The sequence below is a fragment of the Protopterus annectens genome, chromosome 2.part2 (genome assembly GCF_019279795.1).
Source record: "Protopterus annectens isolate FY-2018-M chromosome 2.part2, PAN1.0, whole genome shotgun sequence".
Classification (NCBI taxonomy): Eukaryota; Metazoa; Chordata; order Ceratodontiformes; family Protopteridae; genus Protopterus; species Protopterus annectens.
Window position 1 is genome coordinate 1,089,834,631 of NC_056730.1, and position 26,762 is coordinate 1,089,861,392.

A 26,762-nucleotide genomic window follows, 5' to 3' on the forward strand; every position below is an offset into this window, starting at 1 on the left:
AAAAAACATGTTTATATATGAAACTCACACACTTTCATCAAAAGTTAAACTCTCCTGTTCCAGAAAATGGGAATGAATGTCGAAAGAGCTTAATTTGTGATGAAATTCTGTAAGCTTCTTATACAGACTTTTTTACTATAGAAATATGAAATGTAAGAGATACAAGCTTAAGAATGCACAAAAGTAATTTCCTGATTCACAAAGGCATACAAAATTACTGCAAAAGGCTTACAACAGATCAAAAGCAACTTTCCTGAACCAAAAACAGACATTCTTACCTATGACTTTCTGGGACTTCTGAAAGAAGTCTGCAGTTTAAATGGCAAAGCTTATTAACACAATAATATGCATCGGAGGTGAATGTTAACTCTCCTGTTAGCATGGCTAACAGACAGCAGAGTACTGTAGCAGAAGCATTCCAGACATATCTCAAAAAATGATTGATCAAAATGATCAAAATTTTCTTATGTTATTTAGGTGGGATGAAACTTTGAGTTCTAATAAATTCCTCCCTGGCCTAATTTATTGTGTCCTACTGAAGACAGGAGGTGTTCCACGAGGGTGAGTATTGGCAGTGAGATTATGGTCCACACTCTGACTCTGCCTTATAAATCTAATGAATATATGAATCTATAAAACTCACTAACAGCATGTTTTGAACAGCAACTAACTTTTCCACCAAAAACTTAATTTACTAGAGCAGAAAGTATTTTTGGTTTCATAACTAAATTTCAGTTTACTGAAAATACAATGTCTAAAATTAATCACTGACTGAAGGAAATTCCATTTATGTTATGGCCTAGTTAACTCTAACAGTCTCTGACTCAATTTTCTGTCAGCCTGCAATGCATTTTTTTAATAACTATAAAGCACATCATTAAAGTATTGCTACAGTTTGGTAAACTTCCTGCTGCCTAGATGCCTGAAAATGTCATTCCTCTACCCAGGCAGAGACCCCAAAACAATGATGAGGCGTTTTTGACCAATCACTTTGGATTCTTTTATGATAAATTGGTGGAGACGGTGGTAGCTGCACAAATTATTATTGGAAGCATGTGGTTTAAGTCACCAACTACATAGATTTAGGATAGTTACATCAATACTTTTTGATTTAATGTCACTGACTGTCCCTATCGTTACATCTAGTAATGAAGGCAGTCTTACAGATATGACATTGGTAAACCTAGGCAAGGCATCTGATTGCAGATCATGCAAGACTGCTGGATAAACTTCTGTTTTATCATCTAACATCTAAACCTCTATGATTCAATAGTTACCAGCATAATATAAGCTTCCAAAAGTCTACTGACCAGCATCAATCTGAGACAATTATTATGGGATATTTCAATGGTCTGTCATTGGACCCCTACTCTTTGTCTTTCCCTAAGTGCATTAACTCTGAAGCTGCCACATGTAAAATATGATACTCTGCACTGATGGTGTGATCGTTTGGGCTTCTGACAAATCACCCACAGTAATCAAAGCTCGGGGATAGCATATAACAACTATATAATGAATTTAGCCAAATGGGAAGAACAGGTTAATGTGCAAAACAAAGGTTTTCTGGAACCCAGGCATGCCACATCAAAGTACATTAAACTGTAGAACTGTTACACCAAACTGATGCTGTGAAGAAACAATACAGAGTTTCAAACACCTGAGAGCCTGGCTTGACCCTATCCTGAATTTTGCAGTCCATGTCCACAAGGGTCGTAGCAACACACATCCTTTCCTGTCTTCTACAAGGTGTCATTCTACTAACTGATGATGATAGACATGTACTAGACAAAGGAATTTACACCCCACACTTAAATATGTTCTCTCACTAACACCTACCACTTCTACAAAGAGCATTTATAGGCTGAAATAGTTCAAACATTTGCCCGGAGTTCCTGAATGAGAGAGAGAGAGAGAGAATCATCAAGTGACTATTTACAAAATTGTCTGGCTACCCATTCTTGTTTGGGCCAACTCCTACTAGCCATTTTGATTTATAATCTACTCCACATAAATCAGTGCACATCCTCATGAATAAGGCTGAAGTTAATACATATAGCAAGGGCACTAAAGTTAAGATTCTGTACCTCAGAACATTCAAAAACACTCCATAAGATTTACTTCTAAAGCATTTTCTGTTCTGGGATCAAAGCAATGGAAATTTCTTGCAGGTTCTGTTATATGGACATGCCAACTTTATTATCATTTGAGAGCTGTACTCTTCGACACATTTTGTGTTTGTGTTGGTGCAATTATATCAGTTCATCAACATAACATTGTGTGACATCTAATGTCTAGGTCAGAAGCAAAACTTACAGAAGCTATCTAAAAAGACTATAAAATCATTATGCTATAATCAATAATCATTCCATTGTATGTTTGTAATATAAGCCTGACAATTTTACTTCATTGTACTGTTTATCTTTATTACTTTGCTGTCTTTTACTTGTTAATGTAACTGAAATTGGGTCTCAGTGGCATAATTTCACCTTCCTGTTAAAGAAATAAATATATATGTTTTTTCTGCTGTCAGGTGCTAATACAAAACATTAGAAGAAAGATGTACACCTAAACAGACCTGAGCTATGTCTACAGGACTTGAGGGTATACAGTTCGTTCTTGCATCTATTATTCCACCAGGTGGGGGCATCTTATTCGGAATTCGGTTGTAATATTGATGCTCCAGTATGTCCCCTTCGTCTGTTGTTGTGAGAACATCATCTAAGCTTAACGACCTAAAAAAGAAATCACATTTCAACACAGTTCTGAATTAAGTAGGCCTCTGTTACAAATACTTTCTGATGATTTATCAGGCACTCATGCTGCCGACATTGGATAAGAGTCTCAGATGAGAAAGTACAGCTATGTAGTTTGAACTTACTATGACAGTAGATGTTCCAATGATAGCTGCTGCAGTAGCCTTAGCTGTACATGTTATAGGACAGGATATAACAGATATAACAGCCGGACAGCTTCTAAAGCTTCAGGGCATCTTCCATGCACCCAAACTGTCAGGCACATGGAGCTGAGCTGACTAAAAATAAGTTATGTTCTTACCATAACGTTCCATCTGCGTTGTTCATCTTCATTCATTCATTACTGATGGGTGTCAGTTCCGTCCTTGGAAGTGAGTTAGCCTTATAACAAGCTCATGCCAGCCAAAAAACTCTTGAGCTAAGCTTTTACCCACAATGCCCTTCTCCCTGTTACCTCAGATCAAGTTTGCCCATAATAAGTAAAGCAGAGGCTTTTTATGAGCAGAAATCCTAATGTAGGAGTAGGACCCAATCCAATCCTCCAGGAGCCTCTGGAGGGGGAAGGTGGGTGGGACGTAATGAATGAATGAAGATGAACAACACAGATGGAACATTATGGTAAGAAGATAACTTCTTTATCTGATGTTGTTAATCTTCATTCATTCCTTACTGATGGGACAGAGTCCCTAGCTACTTTTAGTCCTGGGAGGCCCTTATGTCCATTGAACCCAAGGATGCTCTTCCCCTGGAGTCCAAATCCAATTTATAATGAGTGATAAGGGTATGAGAGGTAGCCCAAGTCGCAGCTGCACAAATATCCAATGAAGCCCTTGCATGAAAAGCAACAGAAGTTGCTACTGACCTGGTGGAGTATGCTCTGACTTTGCACGGTAGAGAAATTTTATTTCGTTGGTAAATCAAGGATATACAGTTTCTCAACGATTTGAACAAGGTCACTTTTGAGAAAGAGTTTCCCAATTTCGGGCCTGAACAGGACACAAATAGCTGGTCTGTTTTATGTCTTGACTTAGTTCTCTCCAGTTAAAAACGTAACTGCCTATGCACATCCAGCAAATGAAGGTAACATTCTCCTTTGTTTGAGTAGTTGGGAAAAAAGACTGGTAGGTCAATCGTTTGGTTAATTGTCAATTCTGAAATAACCTTGGGGAGAAAGGAAGGCTTAGTCCAGAGCAATACTCTGTCCTTTATGAAATATCACTTAAAGTCGCTTTATACACAAGGCCTGAAGCTCAGAAATGCATCTGGCTGATGTGACAGCTACCAGAAATAGTGATTTCAAGGACAGGAACTTTAAGTCGCAAGTGGAAGCAGGTTTGAAGGGTGATCGTGTCAGGGACTGTAGTTTGTTTGTGTCTTCGAGCTTTTCCCGGTTAGGGGTCGCCAGGGACTGTAGTACTAGCAATAAATTCCAAGGTGCGATGAGTTCCCTGAAGGGTGGCTTGATATGTGAGATCCCTTTTAAAAAAGTTTTGCAGAGATGATGAGAAATTAATGAAGAGTCTTGAAATACATTATGGAAGTTTGAGATAGCAGCTAAATGTACTCAGATGGTTGAGGCTGCTGCTCCTGAATGAAGAAGGCTTGAAAGATGATCCAAAACTATACTAACAAGGGCTGTAGAGGGGTCTAGTTGTCTTTGTCGGGACCAAATAAGGAACCTCTTCCACTTGCTGAGATAAATTTTCCTGGTGGATTGTTTATGCAAAGCCAGAAGGATATTACGCACTGGGGTGGTAAGGTTATTCTGCCTGGCGATTACCGAAAGTGGAGAAAAGTACAGTTGTGTACACTTACCATAAATGCAGATGTTCGAGTGTATTCACTGTTGCAGTCATCACATTTGGGTTATCTGCCAGAAGGTAGCCCTCAGCCAGCCTGAATACCAGAGACGTCGGATTTCTGCGTCGGATGCTGTCACTTCTTCCATGACGTCAGGTCATCAGGGGTATAAAACATGCAGCTGATGCCATTACATCAGTTTTTCTTGCCCTAGATGTCAGGTGCCCCCACAATAAGAAGCAATTATATGGTATGGTACACCCCTATCAAAAAGCAAATACACGAGAAAAAATATCTATATACCAAACAAGAAGGAAAGGTAGAGGTAAGAGAAGTCAGAGTAGCTGGTGGGAGGGTAACCAGGACTGCAACAGTGAATACACTAGAACATCTACATTTATGGTAAGTGTACATAACTGTATTATGTTTCTCAGTAGTAGCACTAAAATCTGTACCCCTATGACTAGCACTTGCTCTAAAACCTGCTGGAAAGCACTAGGAAGCCTGAAACTGATACAAACACTCAACCCTCCTTGTCAATAAGGAGAAATTAATTGTAGGCACTAAACAGCCTATAATTGCAAAGTACCTTGCAAAGGTAAGGGAAAACAGCTCTTAAACTTTACAAAAAAAGCACCTAAACAGGCATGTCCAAGGGTCAGCTTCCGGTGATTTCTCCTGTCCACCTGGTGAATCTGGGCATACTGGGGCAATGTGGCAACTGCCTCATGTACACAGACAATCCTCTCCTCCTACCACCCAACACTACAACCTGCGAGAGATGCACTTACATAGCCAAACTGGAAGCAAAGCTCTCTTCGGCCAAGATTGTGCTAGAAATCCAAGAGGAGAAGGTTAACACATGCACTACACCTTTAGCAACTCATAGCCCTTCAAATCCCACACCATCAACACCCACACATAGCAACACTAAACCCACATAGGTGGAGGCCCTTAACATTAACCTGCCCAAGCAACAAGGATCTCCGAAGCTGAAACGCAAACAAACACCAGTCACAACCAAAGTGACACATAGCTCACAACACCAGTGTGCCACCCAACAACAGCCCCTAAGGCAAGACAATGTACCCAAAACTTCAGTCATAGGTGACTCTATAGTCAGGCACACTGATGTCCCACTCACCAGGCTGAACAAGGAAAAAATTACAGTCAGCTGCCTGTCAGGTGCCAGGATCCGCCACATAATGCATGCACTCAAGTCACTTCACAACAAGTACAAATACGACTCTGTCATTGTTCATGCTGGAGTGAATGACTTGAGACGTACCTCCCTGGACTACATGAAAACAGACATGGAATAGCTCTTGGATCATGTGGCCCAGGCAAGTATGACCCTAGCCCTGAGTAGTATCCTGCCTTCGCCCAGAATGATACCACAGTATAAGGACAAAATGATTGACTTCAACAATTGGTTAAGCTTCTGGTGTCATTCAAAGGGGATCCTGTATTTATCTGCCTGGGAAGCCATGATCAACAAATCACGATGCTTTGCCAGAGATGGTCTGCACCTGTCACCCCCTGGGATTCAGGTTACTGGTTAAAGCTCTTGCCACCCCTATAGTGCCTTTTTTAGGCAAGATTCAAAGGATAAAACCACCATCGTAACAGATACAAGCATGCAAAATCTGAAGGTAATGCTACTCAATGCTAGAAGTCTAAACCTCAAAATGCACTCTCTCGAGGCACTCCTAAAAATGGAGAACATCGATATCTGTGCAGTAACTGAGACCTGCTTCAATGCTCCAGAGAGCACCCCTGCAATACCAGGCTACAACTCTTACCACACTTTTCGGCCACAAAACCAAAATCGAAACACTAAAGATGGAGGAGTGTCCATATTCACCAAGGATATTCACACCTCCAGGCTAGTTGCCCAACACAATGCATCTGAAATTCTCCAGGTGAAACTAACACTAGGTAAGACTGCAATCCAAATTGTAGCTTGCTACAGATCCCCCACCATGCCCCAAGATTCTCATTACACCTTTCTAAACATACTGGAAAATATTAAGATACAACCAAACACCCTAATACTGGGTGATTTCAACTATCCTGCCATTAACTGGGAAAACTACTCAGGTACCAACACCTTTTCCTTTTTTTTTTTTTTTTCCTTTTTTAACCTCCTTAAAAAACTTCTCCACAGCAAACTTCATGCTACTGAAGTCAGAAGTGATGAACTTCATGGCACCCATGTAGACGGGATCTGAAAGTTCGACTGCAGAATCCTACACCAAGGCACTGTACGAGCACATCCACTCGTGCATGAATTGTGCCATCCCAAATAGAACCAAGATGCTCTTCTCCAAAAAAAGGAAGCCAATCTGGTGGTCCCCTGCTATAAACAAACTATACAACAGAAGGAAGAAACTGTTGCAGAAAAGAGGAAAATCCCAGGATGCAAAAAACTCCCTCACCAGCCTCAGTAAGAAGCTGAGATCCCTCATAAAATCCTCAAAAGCTAGTTATGAAAATAAAATTGCCAAAGATTCCAAATACTACCACAAGGCATTCTATAGTTATGTCAAGAATCTAAATGGCAATCCTCATATTTGCTCTGAGCTACAACAGAATGGCATTAAATATACTGATCCCAAGGATATTGCTAATATCCTGGCAGATCGATTTAGTGCCAACTTCACCCCCCTCTCACCCCCTAAAACGACCATCTCAATACCAAAAGATTGTCAAATTCCGGTAATCACAGCCACACAGGTAGAAACCGTACTCTCCAAAGCTGAGAATACAGCATCCATGGGACCAGATGACATCCCAGGCTGTGTACTACATGAACTACAAAATTAACTTGCACCCCACCTAAGTGTCATGTTTAATCATAGCCTCACCTCAGGCTTCGTGCCCACTGAGTCACACACAGCTACAGTTATCCCACTCCACAAGGGGTGATCCACCTTGGATCCCAGGAACTACCGTCCCATCAGTCTGACAAGCCTGATCTGCAAGGGCATGGAACGCATTATCATGGAACTTATAAACAAAGACATTGGCAACCTTGAAACACTGGACCCCACCCAGTTTAGGTTTGTGAAGGGCCGATCTTGTCTCCTGAATCAAACTGACTTCTTCGAATCAGTCTCCAGAGCTGTGGACGAGGGTAAGGCAGTCCACACAGCCTATCTGGACCTCGCCAAGGCCTTCGACACCATCCTCCACTCTGGAATCATAGATAAACTTACTAAGCTGGGCATAAATCCCTATGTCACTCGATGGGTTGCCAACTGGCTTACTGACAGAACCCAGACTGTAAAAGTAGCCGAGTCCAAATCCAGCTCCAGACAAGTGACAAGTGGAGTACCTCAGGGTTCAGTCCTCGGACCACTCTTGTTTGGCATCTACTTCTCTGAAGTACAGGCCAGCACTAAGGGACTCTGGCTAACAAAGTTCGCAGATGACTGCAAACTGGGAGCCATTATTGAATCCCCAAATGATGTGGATATTCTACAAAAGGGCCTTATAGAAACAGATGCCTGGTGCCAGAGCCATGGGCTGAAGCTTAATGCCAAGAAATGTATAGTTATCTCCTTTGGAAAAAAACATGTACCCATGAATTACCACATAGGTGGCAGGACACTAAACATTGAAAGTGTGATAAGAGACCTAGGGACACAGGTGGACAGTGGTCTCACTTTCGATAACCACATTGCCACAACAGTCAGGAAATCCTTCTATGTGACACACCTCATCACTAAGGGCTTTTCATCCAGAAAAAAGGAGGTCATTGTCCCACTGTACCCATCCCTCATTAGACCCATTATAGAGTATAATGCCCCGTTTGGTATGTACCTCACAAGACATCTGCAACAGCTGGAAAGGCCACAGAAATACCTCACTAAAAGAATCACAGGCCTAAAGCAAATGCCATATGCTGACCATCTAAAAAAACATCAGCTATACTCTGTGGCATATCGTCTACTCAGATGCGATCTCTGCTTAACATACAAGGCCATGTCAAACCCTGAGCTGTTGGACATGCTCCACTTAAAGAAATCCCAATCCCTCAGAGCCACATGCTCCAGGGATCTAAACCTTGTCATCACAATGAACAAAATATGCTGGAGGGATAGGTTCCTGACCCAGAGACTCCCCATACTCTGGAATAAACTGCTCATACATGTCAAGCAGAGTGCCTCATTGGCCCTCTTCAAAAGGAACCTTGATGATTGGATGGGAGATAGGAAATTCACCCCGGGGATCATGTCAGTCGCCTTGCTGGACAGGGGTCCAGAGAAGTAAATATTGTGGGAAGAAATATCCAGGGAATTGTTATGGCTAGGCTTGCATAGGCCCTACGGCCGATTGCCTAGTACCAACCTATGAACCTATGTTCTTCGTGTTTCACTGTTGCAATTATCACATTTGGGTTGATTCCCAAAGCTAAGGAGGGGAGGAGGTAGTTAAAGAGCATTAGTGTCAGCTATTAAGCTCTGCAAGAATGTTGTGGCAAATCCAGTTCTGGATTTGGAAAAGAAAGGCAGGTGGTAATGCTTGGTGAAGGTATGTACAGAGCTCCAGGTAGCAGCTTCCAGGATGTCCCTGGTAGGGACTCCTTTGAGAAATGCCTTAGAGGTAGATGAAGCCCTGGTGGAATGTGATCTTATCCCCTGTGGGGTAGGTTTTCCATAGTACTTGTAGCAGAAGTGAATGCAATGGGCTATCCATTTGGAAATGGTTTGCTTTGAAATGGCCTTCCCCTCTGCCCCTGCAGCAAAGCCAACTAGCAGCTGGTCCGATTTTCTGAGAGGCTTAGTCCTGTCCAAATAGAATCTAAGTTGTCTGTGCACATCCAGAGAGTGCAGTATCCATTCACCTTTGTTTTGTGGATTAGAGAAAAAAGTAGGCAAATGAATGGACTGGTTTAGGGCCACACTACACACCATCTTGGGCATAAAGGAAGGATTAGTCCTGAGGGTAACCCTGTCCATATGGAAGATAATAAAGGGTTCCACTGCCATGAGGGCCTGTAATTCTGACACCCTTCTTGCTGAAGTGATGGCTAGAAGTAAGGCTGTTTTCCAAGAAAGGAATTTCAACTCTGCTGTTGCAGCTGGCTCAAAGGGGGGAAGAGTGAGCTTTTCCAATACAAAGTTAAGGTCCCAGGCTGGAGTGGGAGCTCTCCTAGGGGTCTTATATTTTTGGCCCCCTCTAAGGAATTGTTTTAGCAAGGGGTGAGAGAAGAGGGGTGGCTCAGTATTATAATCTGCTGAAATGGCAGAGGCATGAATCTTAATTGGCGAGAAGGACAGGCCCTTATGGAGCATCTCTGTTAAGTACTCTAGAATATGAGGTAAGCTGGGCACCGTTGTGGCCATCCCCTGAGCTTGGCTCCAGGAGCAGTATCTTTTCCACTTTTCAGCATAGGATTTTCTGGTACTAGGCCTTCTTGCCTCCAGAATGACATCCCGTACCTGCTTACTGAGGGATGCTAGAGGACAGCTCATGGAATTAGAGAGGCTGCAAGGTTCAGGGTTTGAAGCTGAGGGTGCAAAATCTGACCCGCCTGCTGGGACAGTAGGGAAGGGGTCTGAGGCAGGTGCCATGGTTGTAGCAGTGTCAGACTGTGCAAGAGGGGGTACCAGTGCTGGCATGGCCAGTCTGATACAATCAGTATTGTTCTTGGCTTGTCCTGTTTGAACATTAGTAGAACTTTCGAGAGGAGAGGCAGAGGGGGAAAGGCATAAACCAAGAGGCTTTCCCAGGTAAAGGACAGGGCATCCACTTTCCAAGCTTGACTGTGGGGAGTTCTGGTGCAGAATTTGTTCAATTGGTAGTTCTGAGGGGAGACAAACAGGTCTACCTCTGGGGTCCCCCATTTGCTCCTCAAGAGGTTGAATATTTTGGGTTCTAGCTTCCATTCGTGTGGGTCCATGAGATTTCTGCTAAGGTCGTCTGTCAGTGAATTTAGTTTGCCTGGCAGGAATTGAGCTTATAGGTGCACTTGGTAGCTGTGCTCCACAGAGCCATGGCTAGTCTGCAGAGAGGGTAGGAGTGGGTTCCCCCCTGCTTGTTTATGTACCACAAAACTGTGGTGTTGTCTGTCTTTACCAATAGTTGTCCTGGGAGAATAAGGTCTTTGAAGGCTGTCAGAGCATTCTTTACAGCTAACATTTCTTTTTGGTTCATATGCAGGTGCATCTGTCTCGGGTTCCATTTGCCCTGAATGCACTGCCCTGCCATGTGAGCCCCCCATGCACAGTCTGATGCATCTGTTGTTAGGGTTTGAGCGGCAGGGGGTAGAGTGAAAGGGAGTCCCTTGTTGTGGTAGCAGGCCTCTGCCCACCAAAGGAACTCTGTCCTTAGAAAGGAAATGATAGAAATCATTGTTTCCAGGTCCTGAGAGTGTTGACACCATAAACTTTTTAGATACCACTGGAGTTTCCTCATATGCAGTCTTGCATATGGAATTAGCAGAATGCAAGAGGCCATGAACCCCAGGGCTTGCAGTATTTTCCTTGCAGATAGCTGGGTTTTTGTGGCCAATGATTTGAAGTAGGTCGTCAAATAAACTTGTTTCTCCGGAGTGAGGAATGCCATCTGGGAAGTTGTGTTCAAGCTTGCTCCCAGGAATACAATCTGCTGGCAGGGAACTAGGTGAGATTTCTTTTCATTGATGGTGTACCCCAGAGAGGATAGAAGTTTCTTTACAAATGCCAGATGCTATAATAGTAAGTTTTGGCTTTCTGCCTGAATCAGACAATCGTCCAGATATGGGTAAATTTGAATATTTCTCTGCCTGCAAAATGCAATGGCTGGAGATAGATTCTTTGTGAACACCCTGGGTGCAGTAGATAAGCCAAAGGGAAGTGCAGTGAACTGAAAGTGCTTGGAGCCTGCCCTGAAACTTAGGTATTGTCTGCAGGATTCTCTTATTGGGATGTGCAGGTAAACTTCCTTTAAGTTTACGGTTGCCAGCCAGGCATCCTTGGCTAGCATAGGAAGAAGCTGTTGAAGAGTCAGCATTTTGAATTTTGGAACCACCAGAAAGGTGTTGAGAACAGACAGGTCCAGGATAGGATGCCAGGAGTTTTCTTTTCTGGGTACCAGAAACAGTCTTGAATAAAAACCTTGTCCCCTTAGTTCTGCTGGGACAGGCTGAATAGCCCTGATACTGAGGAGGGAGAGAACCTGCTGTTGGGCCTCCACCCATTGATTTGGGGGGAGGACTGGCCAACCATTTGGGGTTGATAGTGTGTGGAAGTGGAATCTGTATCCTTGGGAAACAATGTTTAAAACCCATTTGTCCTGGGTAATGAATTCCCAGTTTTTTGCATGCAGGGTGAGCTTTCCTGCTAAGGGAGCAAGTAGTTGAGCAGGGCTTGGAAGGGTTAAGGTTAAGTCATTGTGCCATTCTTCGGTAGGGGGTGGCTTACTACTCCCTGCTTTGGAAGTGGGAGCCTCCCACTACTTAGATCTGTGCGTAGCCTGAGACTGAAGTCTTGGTAATCTGCTGTTCCTACGTTTGGACTGAGAAGGCCTGGAAGGGACTGGAAAGGACCAGTTCTTTGAAGGCCAATGCCTACTGAATCTGGGAGGCTGTACTTGCAGGAAATCTTTAGCAGTTTGCATAGATTTAGCTTTTTCCTCCATCTTTTTGAGGACTTCCTCTGCTTTGTTGCCAAAAAGGCGATCTTGGTTTAAGGGTGCATCCAGTAATTTAGCTTGAACATGATCTGGCAGGTTTTGTTCCTTAAGCCAAGCATGCCTTCTAAGTACAGACCCAGTGACAGCAGCCCTGCAAGATGCTTCTAAAGCATCAAAACCACATTGCAAAGTATGTTTACCAACTTGTTCTGCTGAATGCATTAAATCTTGCAAATCTTTGTGTTTAGTACATTCAGGAATCAACATCATTTTCTGTTTTCTATCAGAAGGGGTAGGGATTTTGGCAGCAGCAGCCTTAATGCCTTTTGGTCCTTGGGAAATGGTCTCTGGATCTGCAGTAGGATTCTTAAAGAGGAACTTGTGAGAGTCAGGTACTCTGTAGTACCTGTCAGGTTTTCTGGGAGCTGGAGGTAAAGTGTCTGGGGTAAGGCTAGATTCCAAGAAAACATCATCTACAATAGCCAGAACAAGAGGGACAGCTAGAGGCCTGTGTTGAGATAGGAGTAAGAATTCCCTAAGTCTCTTTTTGGACTCAGAATAGTCCTGGCTTTCCCAGCGGAAATGCTCCCTAAGGGTATGCAAAATTTCACCAAAAGAAAAATCTTCTGGAGGAGAACCAGAGGGAATGGAATCCTCTGCATCAGAATTCTCTTAAGTATATAAGGGTAAATCCTGGTAATAAGATGGAGCAGAGATATCAGATTCCTGATCAGAAGAATCAGAAAGAAAATCGGTTCTAGATCTCTTAGAGGGGGAAGGCTGGCTTCCTGTAATTAAGGTAATAAGGTCTTCAGCCATTCTAAGCATTTGTTTTTGAGTCATATGGGCCTGAGTCATCGGTTTGGTCGTCGGTTTTCTAGGCGTAGTGCGAGTTTAAACCTGAGAAATTCGGTACTTCTAGTTGGAAACGATGCTGTCAGTTTAATATGAAAGTCTGTGGGCCTGAATACACTCCCAGAAGCTGGTGCCTGCACAGCGTCTCCGGACCCATCCAAGGTGGAGACATCCGCAGGTTCCATAGTCAAAGAAGCATCTCGCGACATACTGGACACCAAATGGGTCTCAGTAGAGGCCAGCAAATCTGTAGTAGCGGGTATCAGGGGCTGCGAAAGTGCATTACTGAGTACTGGCGGACTGGCAACTAGCTTAATGTAAGCTTCGTCAGCAGTTTTGAACCTATGCGGTCTGTCTCTGTCTTTATCTTTATGTTTTTTCGGAAGATCGGTAGTCGGATGGCTTAATGAAGCCATTTTGGAGTACGGAGATCGAGAACGAAAGTATTTAGTGGCTTCCTATTAGAACAATGAAAACGCATTTTGTCTAATGCATTTTCGTCGACACATAAAGAGCGAACAGGCAAAACAGCGAAGCAGCTGTTCAGCAAATTCTTTCCCTGGGAAAGAAGTCAACTGACCGCTTCATTGCATTGCCATGTTATGCACTGTAGTGTGGTCTCTTGTCCAGTATAGCTCCTGATCATAAATGTGCAAGAGTTACTGACCTTAGGGTTAGGGTGCGGGTTAAGGTAAGTGCATATGTATGAAAGTGTTTACTTTTTTGTTTTTTGCGTTACATGTACGGTTCAGTTAAGTGCATATGTGTTTTAAGCTGTTTACTTTTGTTTTGGGGGGTAGAATTAGGGTTAAGGTAAGTGTGTATGTGTTTGGAAGTGTTTACTGTTTTTTTTTTTTTTGGTTGGAACAGCGATTTCTTTCCCTAGGAAAGAAATCGCTGTTTTGAGGTGTCGACATTTTCAGCTTTCGCTGAAAAAGGGTCGATGAAACATCGTTTGCTGTTTTAAGCGTTCAATGTTTCAATATAGACCCATATTTAGCTACAAAAATAGCCCGACGACGAATAGTTCGGGGGTTGAACAAGGCACAAAACCGACAGTGAGGGACATCGTGATCTGGGCCTAAACAGGTGATGCAGTAAGAATGAAAATCTCTAGGAGGTATTTGCTTTCTACAGGCAAGACAATTGTTAATTTTTTCTGACATCGGTTAGAGCAAGAAAAGTACAGTTGTGTACACTTACCATAAATGTAGATGTTCGAGTGTCTTCACTGTTGCAGTCATGACTGTGGGGTTCTCCCCTGCTGGCAGGCAGTCCTCGGTCAGCCAGAATCCCAAAGTCTGGGTCCGGCGTCGGCTGTTCAGCCATGCTCCCTGACGTCAGAGCGCCAGGAGTACAAAGCTGACAGCCGACGCCATGTTCTCCAGTTTTTCTTGCCCCAGATGTTAGGTGCTCCAAAATGAGTAAGATCCCATACCCTTTGCAAATACACCTCAAAAGAAGGGTGAAGAAGGGAACCACACAAAAGAAAAAATAAGAGGGGACAGGAGGGAGGGAAACCCAGACTGCAACAGTGAAGACACTCGAACATCTACATTTATGGTAAGTGTACACAACTGTACTATGTTCATCGTGTTTCACTGTTGCAGTCATGACTGTAGGGTTGAATCCCAAAGCGGAATAAAAGGAAGGTGGTCATAAAGAAGAGGGGGCGGCTAAAAGGCCCTGCAAGACAGCAGAAGCAAAGCCTGCCCTAGACTTAGAGTAAAGAGGTAGATTGTAGTGCTTGGAAAAAGTATGCACTGAACTCCAAGTTGCAGCTTCCAAAATGTCTTTGGTAGTAACTCCTCTGAGGGAGGCAGCTGAAGTGGCAGCATCTCTGGTAGAGTGAGTCCTTATACTCCCTGGGATTTGCTTTCCATGATGTGAATAACAAAATCTGATTCCATGAGCAATCCATTTAGAAATGGTCTGTTTTGAAATAGCTTTACCTTGGGAACTTGAAGCATAAGAAACAAACAATTGCTCTGATTTCCTGATGTCCTTGGTTCTGTCCAGGTAAAAACGTAGTTGTTTGTGTACATCCAAGGAATGCAAGATCCTTTCCCCCTTATTTTGAGGACTGGGGAAAAAAGTTGGCAAGTGAATAGTTTGATTTAAAGCCACTTTGGAAACCACCTTAGGCATGAAAGAAGGATTATTCCTTAAAGACATCCTGTCTTGATGAAAAATAATATAAGGTTCCACAGCCATGAGAGCTTGCAACTCCAAAACTCTCCTGGCAGAGGTCAGAGCTAACAGAATGGCTGTCTTCCAAGATAAAAACTTGATGTCAGAAGTGGCAGCAGGCTCAAAAGGAGGTAAGGTGAGTTTTTCCAAAACATAGTTGAGATCCCAAGCAGGAATGGGAGGAGATCTAGGGGGCCTTAAGTTCTTAGCTCCTCTGAGAAACTGTCTCATCAGCTGATGGGAAAATATAGGAGGGTCTGTATTATAATGAGCAGAAATAGCAGAAGTATGGATCTTTATGGAAGAGAAAGAGAGACCCTTATGTAAGAGGTCTGTCAGGTAAAGTAAAATCAGAGGAATGTTAGGAATAAGAGGATCTGAATCCTGAACCTGCATCCAGGTGCAAAATCTTTTCCATTTTCCTGCATAAGATTTTCTAGTGCTAGGACGTCTGGCTTCTAAAATGACATCCATAACCTGCTTGGGTAGCAGAGAATGAATCAATAACCCTGGATTAACCAGGCCGCCAGGCTGAGAGTTTTGACATGGGAGTGCAGAACCTGACCCTGGTGCTGGGACAGAAGGTTCGGAGTCTGTGGTAATACCCAAGGGGGCTCCAGACAAAGGTTTTTCAGAGTTGGGTACCAAAATTGTTGAGGCCAATTTGGGGCCAGCAAAATTATCATCTTGGGCTTGTCCTGTTTGATCTTTAATAACACCCGTGGAAGAAGAGGTAGAGGCGGGAAGGCATACCCCGAGAGGTTTCTCCAACTGAATGATAGTGCATCCACTTTCCAAGCTAGTTTGTGGAAAGTCCTGGTGCAAAAAATCTGTAGTTGATGACTGAGATGGGATGCAAAGAGGTCTATGTGAGGACATCCCCAGACTGCTGTAATCATCCTGAATATTTCGGTGTCCAGCATCCATTCGTGTGGATCCGACAGGTTTCTGCTCAGACTGTCTGCCAGGAAGTTTTGCTTCCCTGGTAGAAATTGAGCTTGAAGGTCCAGTTTGCAAGCTAGAGCTGTGTTCCATAGATTCATGGCTAGTCTGCAAAGGGGATAGGAATGAGATCCCCTTGCTTGTTTATGTACCACATAACTGTGGTGTTGTCTGTCCGTATTAGTAGCTGTCCTGGTTGTATAAGATTCCTGAAGGCCAATAGAGCGTTCTGTATGGCTAACATTTCCTTTAAATTGATATGCAGGAGCTTCTGATCCTTTGTCCAAAGGCCCTGCAGACAGTTGCCCTGAAAATGGGCTCCCCATGCATAATCTGAAGCGTCCGTGGTTAGTATCTGAGTGGCTGGAGGCAGACTGAAGGGTTTTCCTATGTTTAGAGTACATGCCTTGGACCACCAAAGGAATTCCTTTTGGAGACAAGGCAGGACGGTGATCTGTATGTCTAAACTGTGGCAATGCTGAGACCATACACTTTTTAGGTACCACTGAATTTTCCTCATATGTAGTCTTGCATATGGTACGAGAAGGATGCAGGAGGTCATGTAACCCAAAGCCTGCAGGAATTTCCTTGCAGAAAGCTGACAAAGATGCCAAGGTTTTGAAAGTTGAAGCCAGCTGTAATTTTTTTTGGATGTCAGAAATGCCATCTGGGTTGTGGTGTTTAGAAGAGCACCCAGAAAAGTTATCTGTTGTGAGGGTGTCAAATTTGACTTTTTTATGTTTACAGAGAATCCCAGGAACTTGAGAAGGTTCTGAACAAATTCTAGATGCTGGAGTAAGACATCCTTGCTGTCTGCCTGAATTAGACAATCGTCCAGATAAGGGTAAATTTGAATTCCCTTGAGTCTGCAATAAGCTACTACTGGAGCCAGGCATTTGGTGAAGACCCTGGGTGCAGTAGACAATCCAAAGGGCAGCGCAGAGAATTGATAGTGCCTCGATCCGCCCTGAACCTGAGGTATTTTCTGCATTCCTGCCTGATGGGAATGTGTAAATATGCCTCCTTTAAATCCAAAGTTACCATCCATGCATTTTTGGTCAGCATTGGAAGTAGCTGCTGTAGAGTAAGCATCTTGAATTTTGGTATCTCGAGAAAAGTGTTCAAGACTGACAGATCCAGAATGGGTCTCCATGAGTTTTGCTTTCTGGGGACTAGAAAGAGCCTTGAGTAAAAACCTTGTCCCATCTCTGAAAGTGGAACCAGTTCTATGGCTTTCATAGCCAAGAGAGCCTCCACCTGGTTTAAGGCCTCTAACCATTGGTGCTTTGGAAGATCCGGCCATCCGCTTGGTCTTGGTAGGGTATGAAAATGGAATTTGTAACCTTCTGAAACCACATCCAGAACCCACTTGTCTTGGGTTATATGAGTCCAATTTAGGTGAAAAAGAGAAAGTTTTCCTCCGAGTGGGGCTTCCAGGCAAGAAGTTCCTGCAGCCCAACAGAGGGAGTCATTCAGCCTGTTTTCTATGAGCTTGCGACCTGTCCTCTCCTCCCCTAGGGGTGGAAGCAGTCCACTGTCTTGGTCTATAAGAGGCTTGCGTTTGAGGCCTTCCTCGGGAGTGTCTATATCTACCCCTCTGAGGCCTGTCTGAATTGGGAAAGGACCAATTTTTTGTAGGCCAATTCCTACTAAATCTGGGTGGCTGTACTTGTAAGAAATCCTTAACCGTTTGCATGGATTTTGCCTTGTCCTCCATCTTCTTTATCACCTCTTCAGCCTTAGGTCCAAACAAAACATTATGCTCGACAGGAGCATCCAATAACTTAGCTTTTATTTGATCTGGCAAGTTTTGTTCCTTTAACCAAGCATGCCTTCTAATGACTGTACCAGAGGCAGCAGCCCTACAAGAAGCCTCCAAGGCATCAAATCCACAGTGTAAACCATGCTTCCCAACTTGTTCAGTGGCATGCATTAAGTCATGTAATTCCTTATCATCTGCACAGGCAGAAATGGAAGTTAGCTTTTGCTTCAAAACAGACAGAAGAAATTGCTGGTATTTCAGCATATGAAATTGACAGTTTAAAGCCCTAATAGATAAAGTAGCAGAAGTGTACACTTTTTTGCCCCATCTTTCTAAAGATCTGGAATCCTTCTCAGTGGGAATGGGGTTTTTAGCAGTAGTGGCCTTAACCCCCTTAGGACCCTGAGAAATGGTTTCAGGATCAGCAGTAGGAATCAGGAACCCTATAATATCTGTCTGGCTTAGCAGGAGCTGGAGGAAAAGAGTCCGGAGTTAAGTTAGCCTCCGAAAAGGCATCATCCACAATATCCAAAATAGGAGGGATAGCCAGGGGTCTATGTTGGGGAAGAAGAAGAAAATCCCTAAGTCTTTTCTTAGATTCTGAGTACTCCTGTCCTTCCCAGTGAAAATGTTCCCTCATTTCATGTAAAGTTTCCCCAAAAAAAAATCCTCAGGGGGAGAAGCTGAAGGAATGGATTCCTCAGCATCAGAATCCTCATAAGGAGGGAAAGAATATTCCTGGTCAGAAGAAGAAACTGAAGAAACAGAAGCCTGATCAGAGGAGTCATAATACACTTCCTGCCTTGGCCTTTTACCTGGAGGGGGATGTGAACCCCTAATCATAGTAAGTAAGTCCTCCGCCATCTTAAGTAACTGTTTCTGAGACTTGGGTGCTGGATCAGAAGAGGCCTGAGCTGTAGTCTTTGATTTGGAAGGAGTCTTTGCCTTTGTCTTTGGCTTTGCCTTTATTAGAAGCTGAGTAGGCCTGAAAACCCCTTCGGAAGCCGGTACCTGCACAGCGTCTCCGGACACATCCGAAGGAGCATTGTCCGAAGGTCCTGCAACAGAAATATTCAAAGGCCTAGTTGGCTCCTCGTGGGAGTCCGTTTCGGCCATTTGTTCCGAAATGGCCGATGACAGGGGCTGCAAAAGCACCTCACTGACGACGGCCGAACCTGAAGCTGGCTCTGCTTGTACAATATCGTCCGATTTGGACCTCGGAGGCCTGTCTTTATCCTTGCGTCGTTTGTGAACTCCGGTAGCCGGAACCGAATCCGACGACATTTTGTAATTAAAGCACCTACCGAAGTAATGAAATGCAAAATCGTACCTTCGTTTAATCGTACGTTGATTGAATCTAGCACAAAACCAACAACTAGCTACATCGTGGTCAGGGCCTAAGCAAGGAATACAGTAAGAATGAAAATCCTTATGAGGTATTTGCTTCCCACATGAAATACAATTATTAACCTTTTCTGACATCGGACTGGAGCAAGAAAAAAGTTTCCCCAACGGGGTACTTAGCTTTGAGTAGGAGAAGAAAGTCTTCGGACTGAAGTACGTTTAGCAACAATTGTCAGGAGTCAGCCAACCGGCAAATGCGAACTGCTATCACTGCACGGCAAGAAAGACTGGAGAACATGGCGTCGGCTGTCAGCTTTGTACTCCTGGCGCTCTGACGTCAGGGAGCATGGCTGAACAGCCGACGCCGGACCCAGACTTTGGGATTCTGGCCGACCGAGGACTGCCTGCCGGCAGGGGAGAACCCCACAGTCATGACTGCAACAGTGAAACACGATGAACATCAAGGATTCCCAACGGGATACTTATCTTTTTTGAAGACTTCAAGTCTGAAACTCAAAAACGAAAAAAACTGCTTCTGCTTTGGGTACTGCACGGCAAGAAAGATTGATGTAATGGCATCAGCTGCATGTTTTATACCCATGATGACCTGACGTCATGGAAGAAGCGACAGCATCCGACGCAGAAATCCGAAGACTCTGGTATTCAGGCCGGCTGAGGGCTACCTCCAGGCAGATAACCCAAATGTGATGACTGCAACAGTGAAACACAAAGAACATCCAAGCTGTCAGCTTGAGTCTGGATATGTTTGGGTGAGTCAACCCTTGTGGGTGCGAGATCAGTTCTGGAGTTGGATCCAGAATCCAAGATCGATATACTAGGTGAGGCCACAGGAAGGGAAACCAAATTTGACGTGGCCAGTAAGGGGCAATGAGGATTATCCTGATTCTCAGATGAAGGGCTTTCTTTAGAAATTGGGGGATCAGGGGAAAGGGAGGAAAAGCATACAGAAATCCCGTGGGCCAATCGTGTATCAGAGAGTCCCTCGGGGACTCCCCCTGTGGGGGAATTAGGGCAAAGTAGCTGCTGCTGTTGTGATTTGCTAAAGAGGTGAAGAGGTCGCAGCAAGGCTGGCCCCAGCAGCTGAAGATCTTCGCCACAACAATCGGATTGAGGTAACACTCATGAGGCAGTAGGATACATCTGCTTAGTTTGTCTGCAATCATGTTGGAAATCCCAGGAATATGTGTTGCAATTAGAAAGCGGTTAGAAGCTATTGCCCATTGCCAAATTCTCATGGCCTCTCGACACTTAGGGTAGGACTTGGTTCCCCCTTGCTTGTTGATGTACCAGACTACTGACATGTTGTCTGACTGAATAGCAATTGTCCCTGATGGAAGTTTGGATTGAAATGCTTGCAATGCTAGAAGCCCTGCCCTCAGTTCTAGGACACTAATATGCAGATTGGTCTATGTGCCTGACCAAGTACCTTGGACCATTGTCTCTTGGTAAAGACCCCCCATCCTATCAGGGAATCGCCCGTAGTCACTGTGGCCCTGGGCTGTTGTGGGCAAAAGGAGCGACTCCATAGATCTTCATCTGGCTTCATCCACCACATTAAATCCTGTTTGCATCATTGAGTTATCCGTATTTGTAAAGACAAAGGATGGTGCAAGGGGTACCACTATGTTAGAAGGAGCCAGTGGAGAATTCTCATGTGTAGTCTTGCTAAGGGCACTCTGGTGATTGATGCTGCCATGGAACCTTGGAGATGAAGAACTCCCTGGGCTGAGACTAGGTTTTGACAGAGTGTCGCCTGGATTTGGGATCTTATCCTGTGTAATCTGTGGTCCAGAAGAGAGACTAGGCAGGCGTGTGTATTGAAATTTGCTCCTATAAACTCCAAGGTTTGAGAGGGAATCAAGTTGCACTTTTCCCAGTTTATTGAGATTCCCAGAGATTCTACTAGTTTGAGAGTGTAGTTTAGAGCTATCTCTGGCAGACGTTTGATGAGGGCGGTTAGGAGCCAATCGTCAAAATATGGAAACACCCAGAATCTTTGCAGTCTCAAGAGAGCTGTTACCACTGCCATGAACTTGGTGAACACTCTGGGGGCTGTAGAGAGTCCTTAGAGCAGTAGGTGGAATTGAAAGTGATTGGCTCCTAGCCAGAAGTGAAGAAATCTTCTGGAGCATTTGTCCATTTTTATTTGGTAATATGCATCCTGAAGATCTATTGAGCACATCCAATCATCTTTCTCCAAAAATGGAAGGCTAGACTGAACTGTGACCATCCAGAAGTTTTCTTGTTTGACAAATTTGTTCAGGATGCTGAGATCCAGAATTGGTCTCCAGTCCCCTGTCTTTTTTGGCACTAAAAAGAATCTTGAGTAGAATCCAGATCCTATCTGGTCAGGCGGGACTGTCTGGATGGCTCTTTTTTGAAGCAGCTTTTGAATTTCTTGTGCTGCTGTTTCCCTTTGACTGGGTGGAATGTCAGGAATTCATCTTGATGACTTTGGGTAAAGATTGAATGGGACATTATATCCTCTGGTTATGATCCATTGCACCCATAAATCTGTTGTTATTGTTAGCCAGGCAGAATGGTGCAAGGAGAAACATCCCCCCGACTGCTTCCACAGGAAAGCAATTGGGCCACTCCTCAGGAGCATGATAGGGTTGTCCAGAGAAGGAATCTCTGGACCCTTGGTTACGATAACCACCTCTGGCCCTGTAGGGGCACCTTCTGGATGAGTTACCTCCCTCTGTGATTATACTCACCACATGTGTCATGGAAAGAACCCTGTGATTTCTAGTGCCACATTTTCCACTCCTCTGGTTCCTACAGTAGAGATGCTGAGGGGTAGAAAAACATATGCCCGTGGCAGACAGGGTCTTGCCATCCTTCTCACACCTGGCCAATGTGTCTTTCACTTTTGGGCTGAAAAGGGAAGAAGCTTCCACTGGAGCGTTAAGAAAGGAAGACTTAAACGGGTCCACAAAGTCACAGAGGTGCATCCAGGTGTGACATCTCATCACAACACCTGAACCTGCCACTCTAGCCACTCCTTCAGTGGCATGGGAAATCAAACACATGGAGGAGTTCGATATGGATTCCAGGGTAGCAAGCTGTGAGGCAACTTTGTCGCACACCTTGTCAGAGACTGCTCCTCCTAAGGTTTAAGAGAGTTCGGAGACTAGGTCTCTCTGAAGCCTGGTGAAGTGTGTCAGATAATTCAAAGACCTAACAGCAAAGGTCGATGACTCAAAGACTCACTTCCCTAACCTGTCCACTGCCTGAGACTCCCTGTTTGGGGGGTGGACAGTCTGGCTTTCCTCGGCAAGCTCCTTCTTTGTGGCAGCTGCCACCACCATCGCGTCTCCTGGAAGACCTTTGTACCAGTGTGAGTGCTATTCAGGAGGGGATAGAATCTTGTCTTGTCTCCATAGGATTGGTTCAATAGTATCAGGACTCTTCCATGCATGCTGCACGATGAGCTGAACCAACTCATCTGTAGGTGGGGTCACCCAGGAAGTAGAGGGTTGAGAACGAAAAGCCTGCAGGAAAACAGACTCCTCAGAGGAGGGATTGGTGGGCTTCCAGTCACTCTTCTGTTTCATTATCTCAAGGATGTCTCCAAAAGAGAATTCATCAGAGGGCAACCATGGGGACCCCTTCCCTTCATCATAGTATGTGTCTTCAGTGGAAAGCCGACCCCCCCTGAAGAGGGATGGGAGCCCGGAACTGAGAAAGACAACCTCAGAACCGAGGTCACACCCTGCTCTAACAGGCCAGCTCCCAAGGATGGACCCTCAAGAGGACTAGGTACTGTTAGGACTCCTGGGACCCTAGATGGCACCATGGAAAAAAATCAGCACCGTGCTAGGAACCACAGTGCCTATAGTCCAGAGGCTTGGCTCTGATTGAACCAAAGGCCAAAGGGTCGGCTCCGGAACCACAGTGAGGTCCACCAGTGGAACCGAAGCAATGGGTGCCGATAAGGGCTTTGGTTCCAGGGTCTTTGATACCTGCACGGAGGTCAAAGGAGGACAATATGCTGGAGTCCATGGAGAAAGACTCCCAACTCCTATAGGGAAGGGAGTTTTGGAAGGTGCTGTAATCCCCCTTGCCATCAGCAGCTGATTCACAAGACACACCACATCCAATTCTGAGAGACTCCTGGTCGATCATGTCAATATCCCCAACAGGCAGTCAGGTCATTCCAAGAAAGGGCTGAATTGCTGCCTGAGGAAGGGATCCACCATGGGTGACTATCACGTCTGAGCTGTATGGTCCACTGGCACCAAAGTTTTGTGGGTGGAGACATATGTGGAAGGTGTGTCCGGTACAGAAACTCCTGGAGCAGATATTAGAGACAAGCTCGGTGCCACAGTCACGGACGGTGCCGTGGCCGGTGCTGGGGCTAAAGCTATTGAGGATGTCACCGAATCAGAAATTACTAGTTTTGGTAAGGTTGGTGCCTTAGACACAATCGGTGCCGTGACTGGTGTCGAAGACACAGTTTTAGAAAATGGCACTCTAGATGGTACGAAGACGGTGCCATGGAAGTCAGTTTTGGCCCTGAGGCCAAAGCAGTCAATTTTGGAATCTTTTGCTTAGGTTCCTGCTTTTTGTCACCAGAAGGTGATGAAGGAACTGAATGTGGTCTCTTTCTATGTTCTTTACTGGTAGGGGATGAGCCCTCTGACCCAGAAATAGCCTCTGAGAAGGGTGTCTTAAGGAGAACCTTCAGGATTAATTTATTCTTCCTTTCATTAAGGGTTCAGGAGCTAAACCCTTTACAAATAGAGTAAGGTGGTTGAAGAGACAGGTGAGGAACACCCAGACAATACACAAAACAGCCGTGGGTGTCTGAATTCGGCATTTTGAGGCTGCACTGGTCGCATTGTTTAAAACCAGAAGCTCCCTTCTTTTCTGACATGGCGAGCTACAGAAATGATCAACTACCACAACAAAATGATAATAGTTATAGAAAAGTGTTTTTTTTTTATATTAAAGGAAGAAAGAAGAAAGAAAGGGAAAGGGAAATACCAACAATGGTATTTAAAGAAAGTTACCTCAAGGGTAGAGGGGAGAAAGGGCCTATACCAATGATGGTACTTAAAGACTACCTAAATGGTAAGAAAAACAGCAACAACAATAACAACAACAGTAAAACTGGGTAAATTTAGCAATAAAGTAGAGAAGGAGAGAAAAAAATATCAGAAATACAACAAGTAATTTGAAAATTTTCAAAGTACTTAGCTGAGAGCTGGCTTGACACGGCTTTATGGCAAAGCAGCAAATGAGATCTGAGGTAACAGGGAGAAGGGCATTGTGGGTAAAAGCATAGCTCAAGAGTTTTTTGGCTGGCATGAGCTTGTTATAAGGCCGACTCAGTTCCGAGGACGGAACCAACACCCATCAGTAAGGAATGAATGAAGATTAAAAACATCAGATAGACAAGTTTGAACACCAAGTCCTTCAGACCTTTCCTACCAACAGACAGAGGGAGGCTGAGTCCTGAAAAGGCAATAATAGGAGCAACAAAAAATAAATGTCCACACCCTGGCATAAAAAAAAACAGGTCAAAAAACAAGGGGGGTGGAGGGAGTGGCTACTGCAGCAGTGATCATTCAAACATCTACTGTTATGGTAAGTTTACTTACACAACTGTACTTTGTTCATCATGTTAATCACTATTGCAGTAGCCTTAGCTATATAGGTAGATTACCATATCTTACTAAATTTGAGAAGGGGAAGAAGAAAAGTCCTGTACCCCCTGGAGAATGGTCCAAGCAAAATTTGACCTGGACCTAGAGAAGGAATTAAGCTTGTAGTGCTTTGTAAAAGTATGTACAGAGGACCAAGTAGTAGCTTCTAGAATACTTCCAGAATCCACCCCTTTCCAAAACACTATAGATGAAGCTGAGGCCCTGGTAGAGTGGGCTTGACCCTGCCTGGAATAGTTTTGTTATGCTGATTATAGCAAAAGGTAATAGCCTTAGACAACCATTTGGAAATAGTCTGTTTTGACACACTAATCTTCACAAGAAATGAACAATTGATCTGAAGATCTGAAGGATTTGGTTCTGTCAAGATAGTATCTAATTAGTCTATGGGCATCCAAGGTATTGAGTATCCTTTTCTCCATCACTTTTCGGTTCATTAAGAAAACAGGAAGATGGATAGTTTGGCTTAGAGTAAACCTGGATGCCAGTTTGGGCATAGAAGAAGGATTAATTCTCAAAGAAACCCTCTTCTTGTGAAAAATGAGGTAGGGCTGACTCACGATAAGCGCTTGTAAGTCAGATACTCTTCTTGCAGACATCAAAGAAATCAGTAAAATTGTTTTCCATGTTAAGGACCTCAAGTCAGCCAGGTTAGTGGTTTGTCTAATACAAAAGTAAGATTCCAAGGAGGGTCCACTGATTTACTTGGAGGCCTCTTGTGCAAAACCCCTTTCAAAAATATTTTGACATGAGACTGCATTGAAAGAGGAGGAGGATCCATGGGCAGACATGCTGAAATGGTCTATAAATGAACCTTGACAGAAGACTAAGAAAGGCAATAGGATAGTAACTCACATAAATATTATAAAACCAGAGAACAACTATGTCTGAATGCGTGCTGGTTATGTTGTTGTCACCAACTAGGGAAACTTTTCCATTTGCATATTTTAGGATTTTCTAGTAGTGGCTTTCTTGCCTCCATTAGTACCTGCTGCATGTCCTCTGTAAATAGGTGCCTAAAGGAATTAAGACCCTCGTCACCCAGGCAGTTTATTAAAGTTGTTTGTGTGACTAGATCCAGTCTTTGAGGAAGCTTGTGGTAAGTGCCCCTGGCCATTTCCAAAAGAAGGGAGAACCATGGTTGCCTGGACCCAAGGGAGTCACTAAAATGATTTAGGGAATTCCTTCAGAAACTTCAGAAATATCCTGGATATTAGTATAAAGGGTGGAAAAGCATACAGGAACATCCTACCCAATGAAAAGAAAAGGCATCTGTCTTCCAGGCCCTCCTGCATGGAGTCCAGGAGCATAATCTTACCAGTTGAGTATTCACAGAGGAGGCAAAGAGGTCTACTTCAGGAATTTCCCACAGATGGATCAAATATTGGAAGACCCCCTGATCTAGTTTCCATTTGTGAGGGTCTGCCCTGATCTTGCTCAGTATGTCTGCTATACAATTTTGTTCTGACAGAATGATGCTATATCCCAAGGTAACAAGGTTAGTTTGCTAAGGGGATATTACTAGCTCCCCCCATTTGTTGATGTGTGGTATTCTCTGTAACAAACTGAAGAGGTCCCAGAAACCAAAGATGATTCAGAAAGTTGAGTGCCTTGATCAGGGCAATTATCTCCTTGATATTTATGTCCATGAATTTGTCCTTCATGTCCCACAAATCTCCTTCACTTCTATCCTTCCTGAAATTGCACCCCAAGCAAAGTCCATGGTGTCTGTGGTGACTGCCTTGAAAGAGAGAGGAAGAAGGAGAAACCCGGATTTAAGGATATTTGTTGTCTCCCCTCAAATAA

At 44.1% G+C, this 26,762-nt stretch overlaps 1 protein-coding gene across 1 annotated transcript in view; it reads right to left on the reverse strand.

Moving 5' to 3' along the window:
• SHC3 (SHC adaptor protein 3) overlaps positions 1 to 26,762 on the reverse strand; it is a 583,606-nt gene that overhangs the window by 128,515 nt on the left and 428,329 nt on the right. The window contains exon 8 of the mRNA XM_044064309.1: positions 2,576 to 2,732. Within this exon, the coding sequence (XP_043920244.1) occupies positions 2,576 to 2,732 (157 nt within the window). The remainder of the gene's footprint in view (positions 1 to 2,575; positions 2,733 to 26,762) is intronic.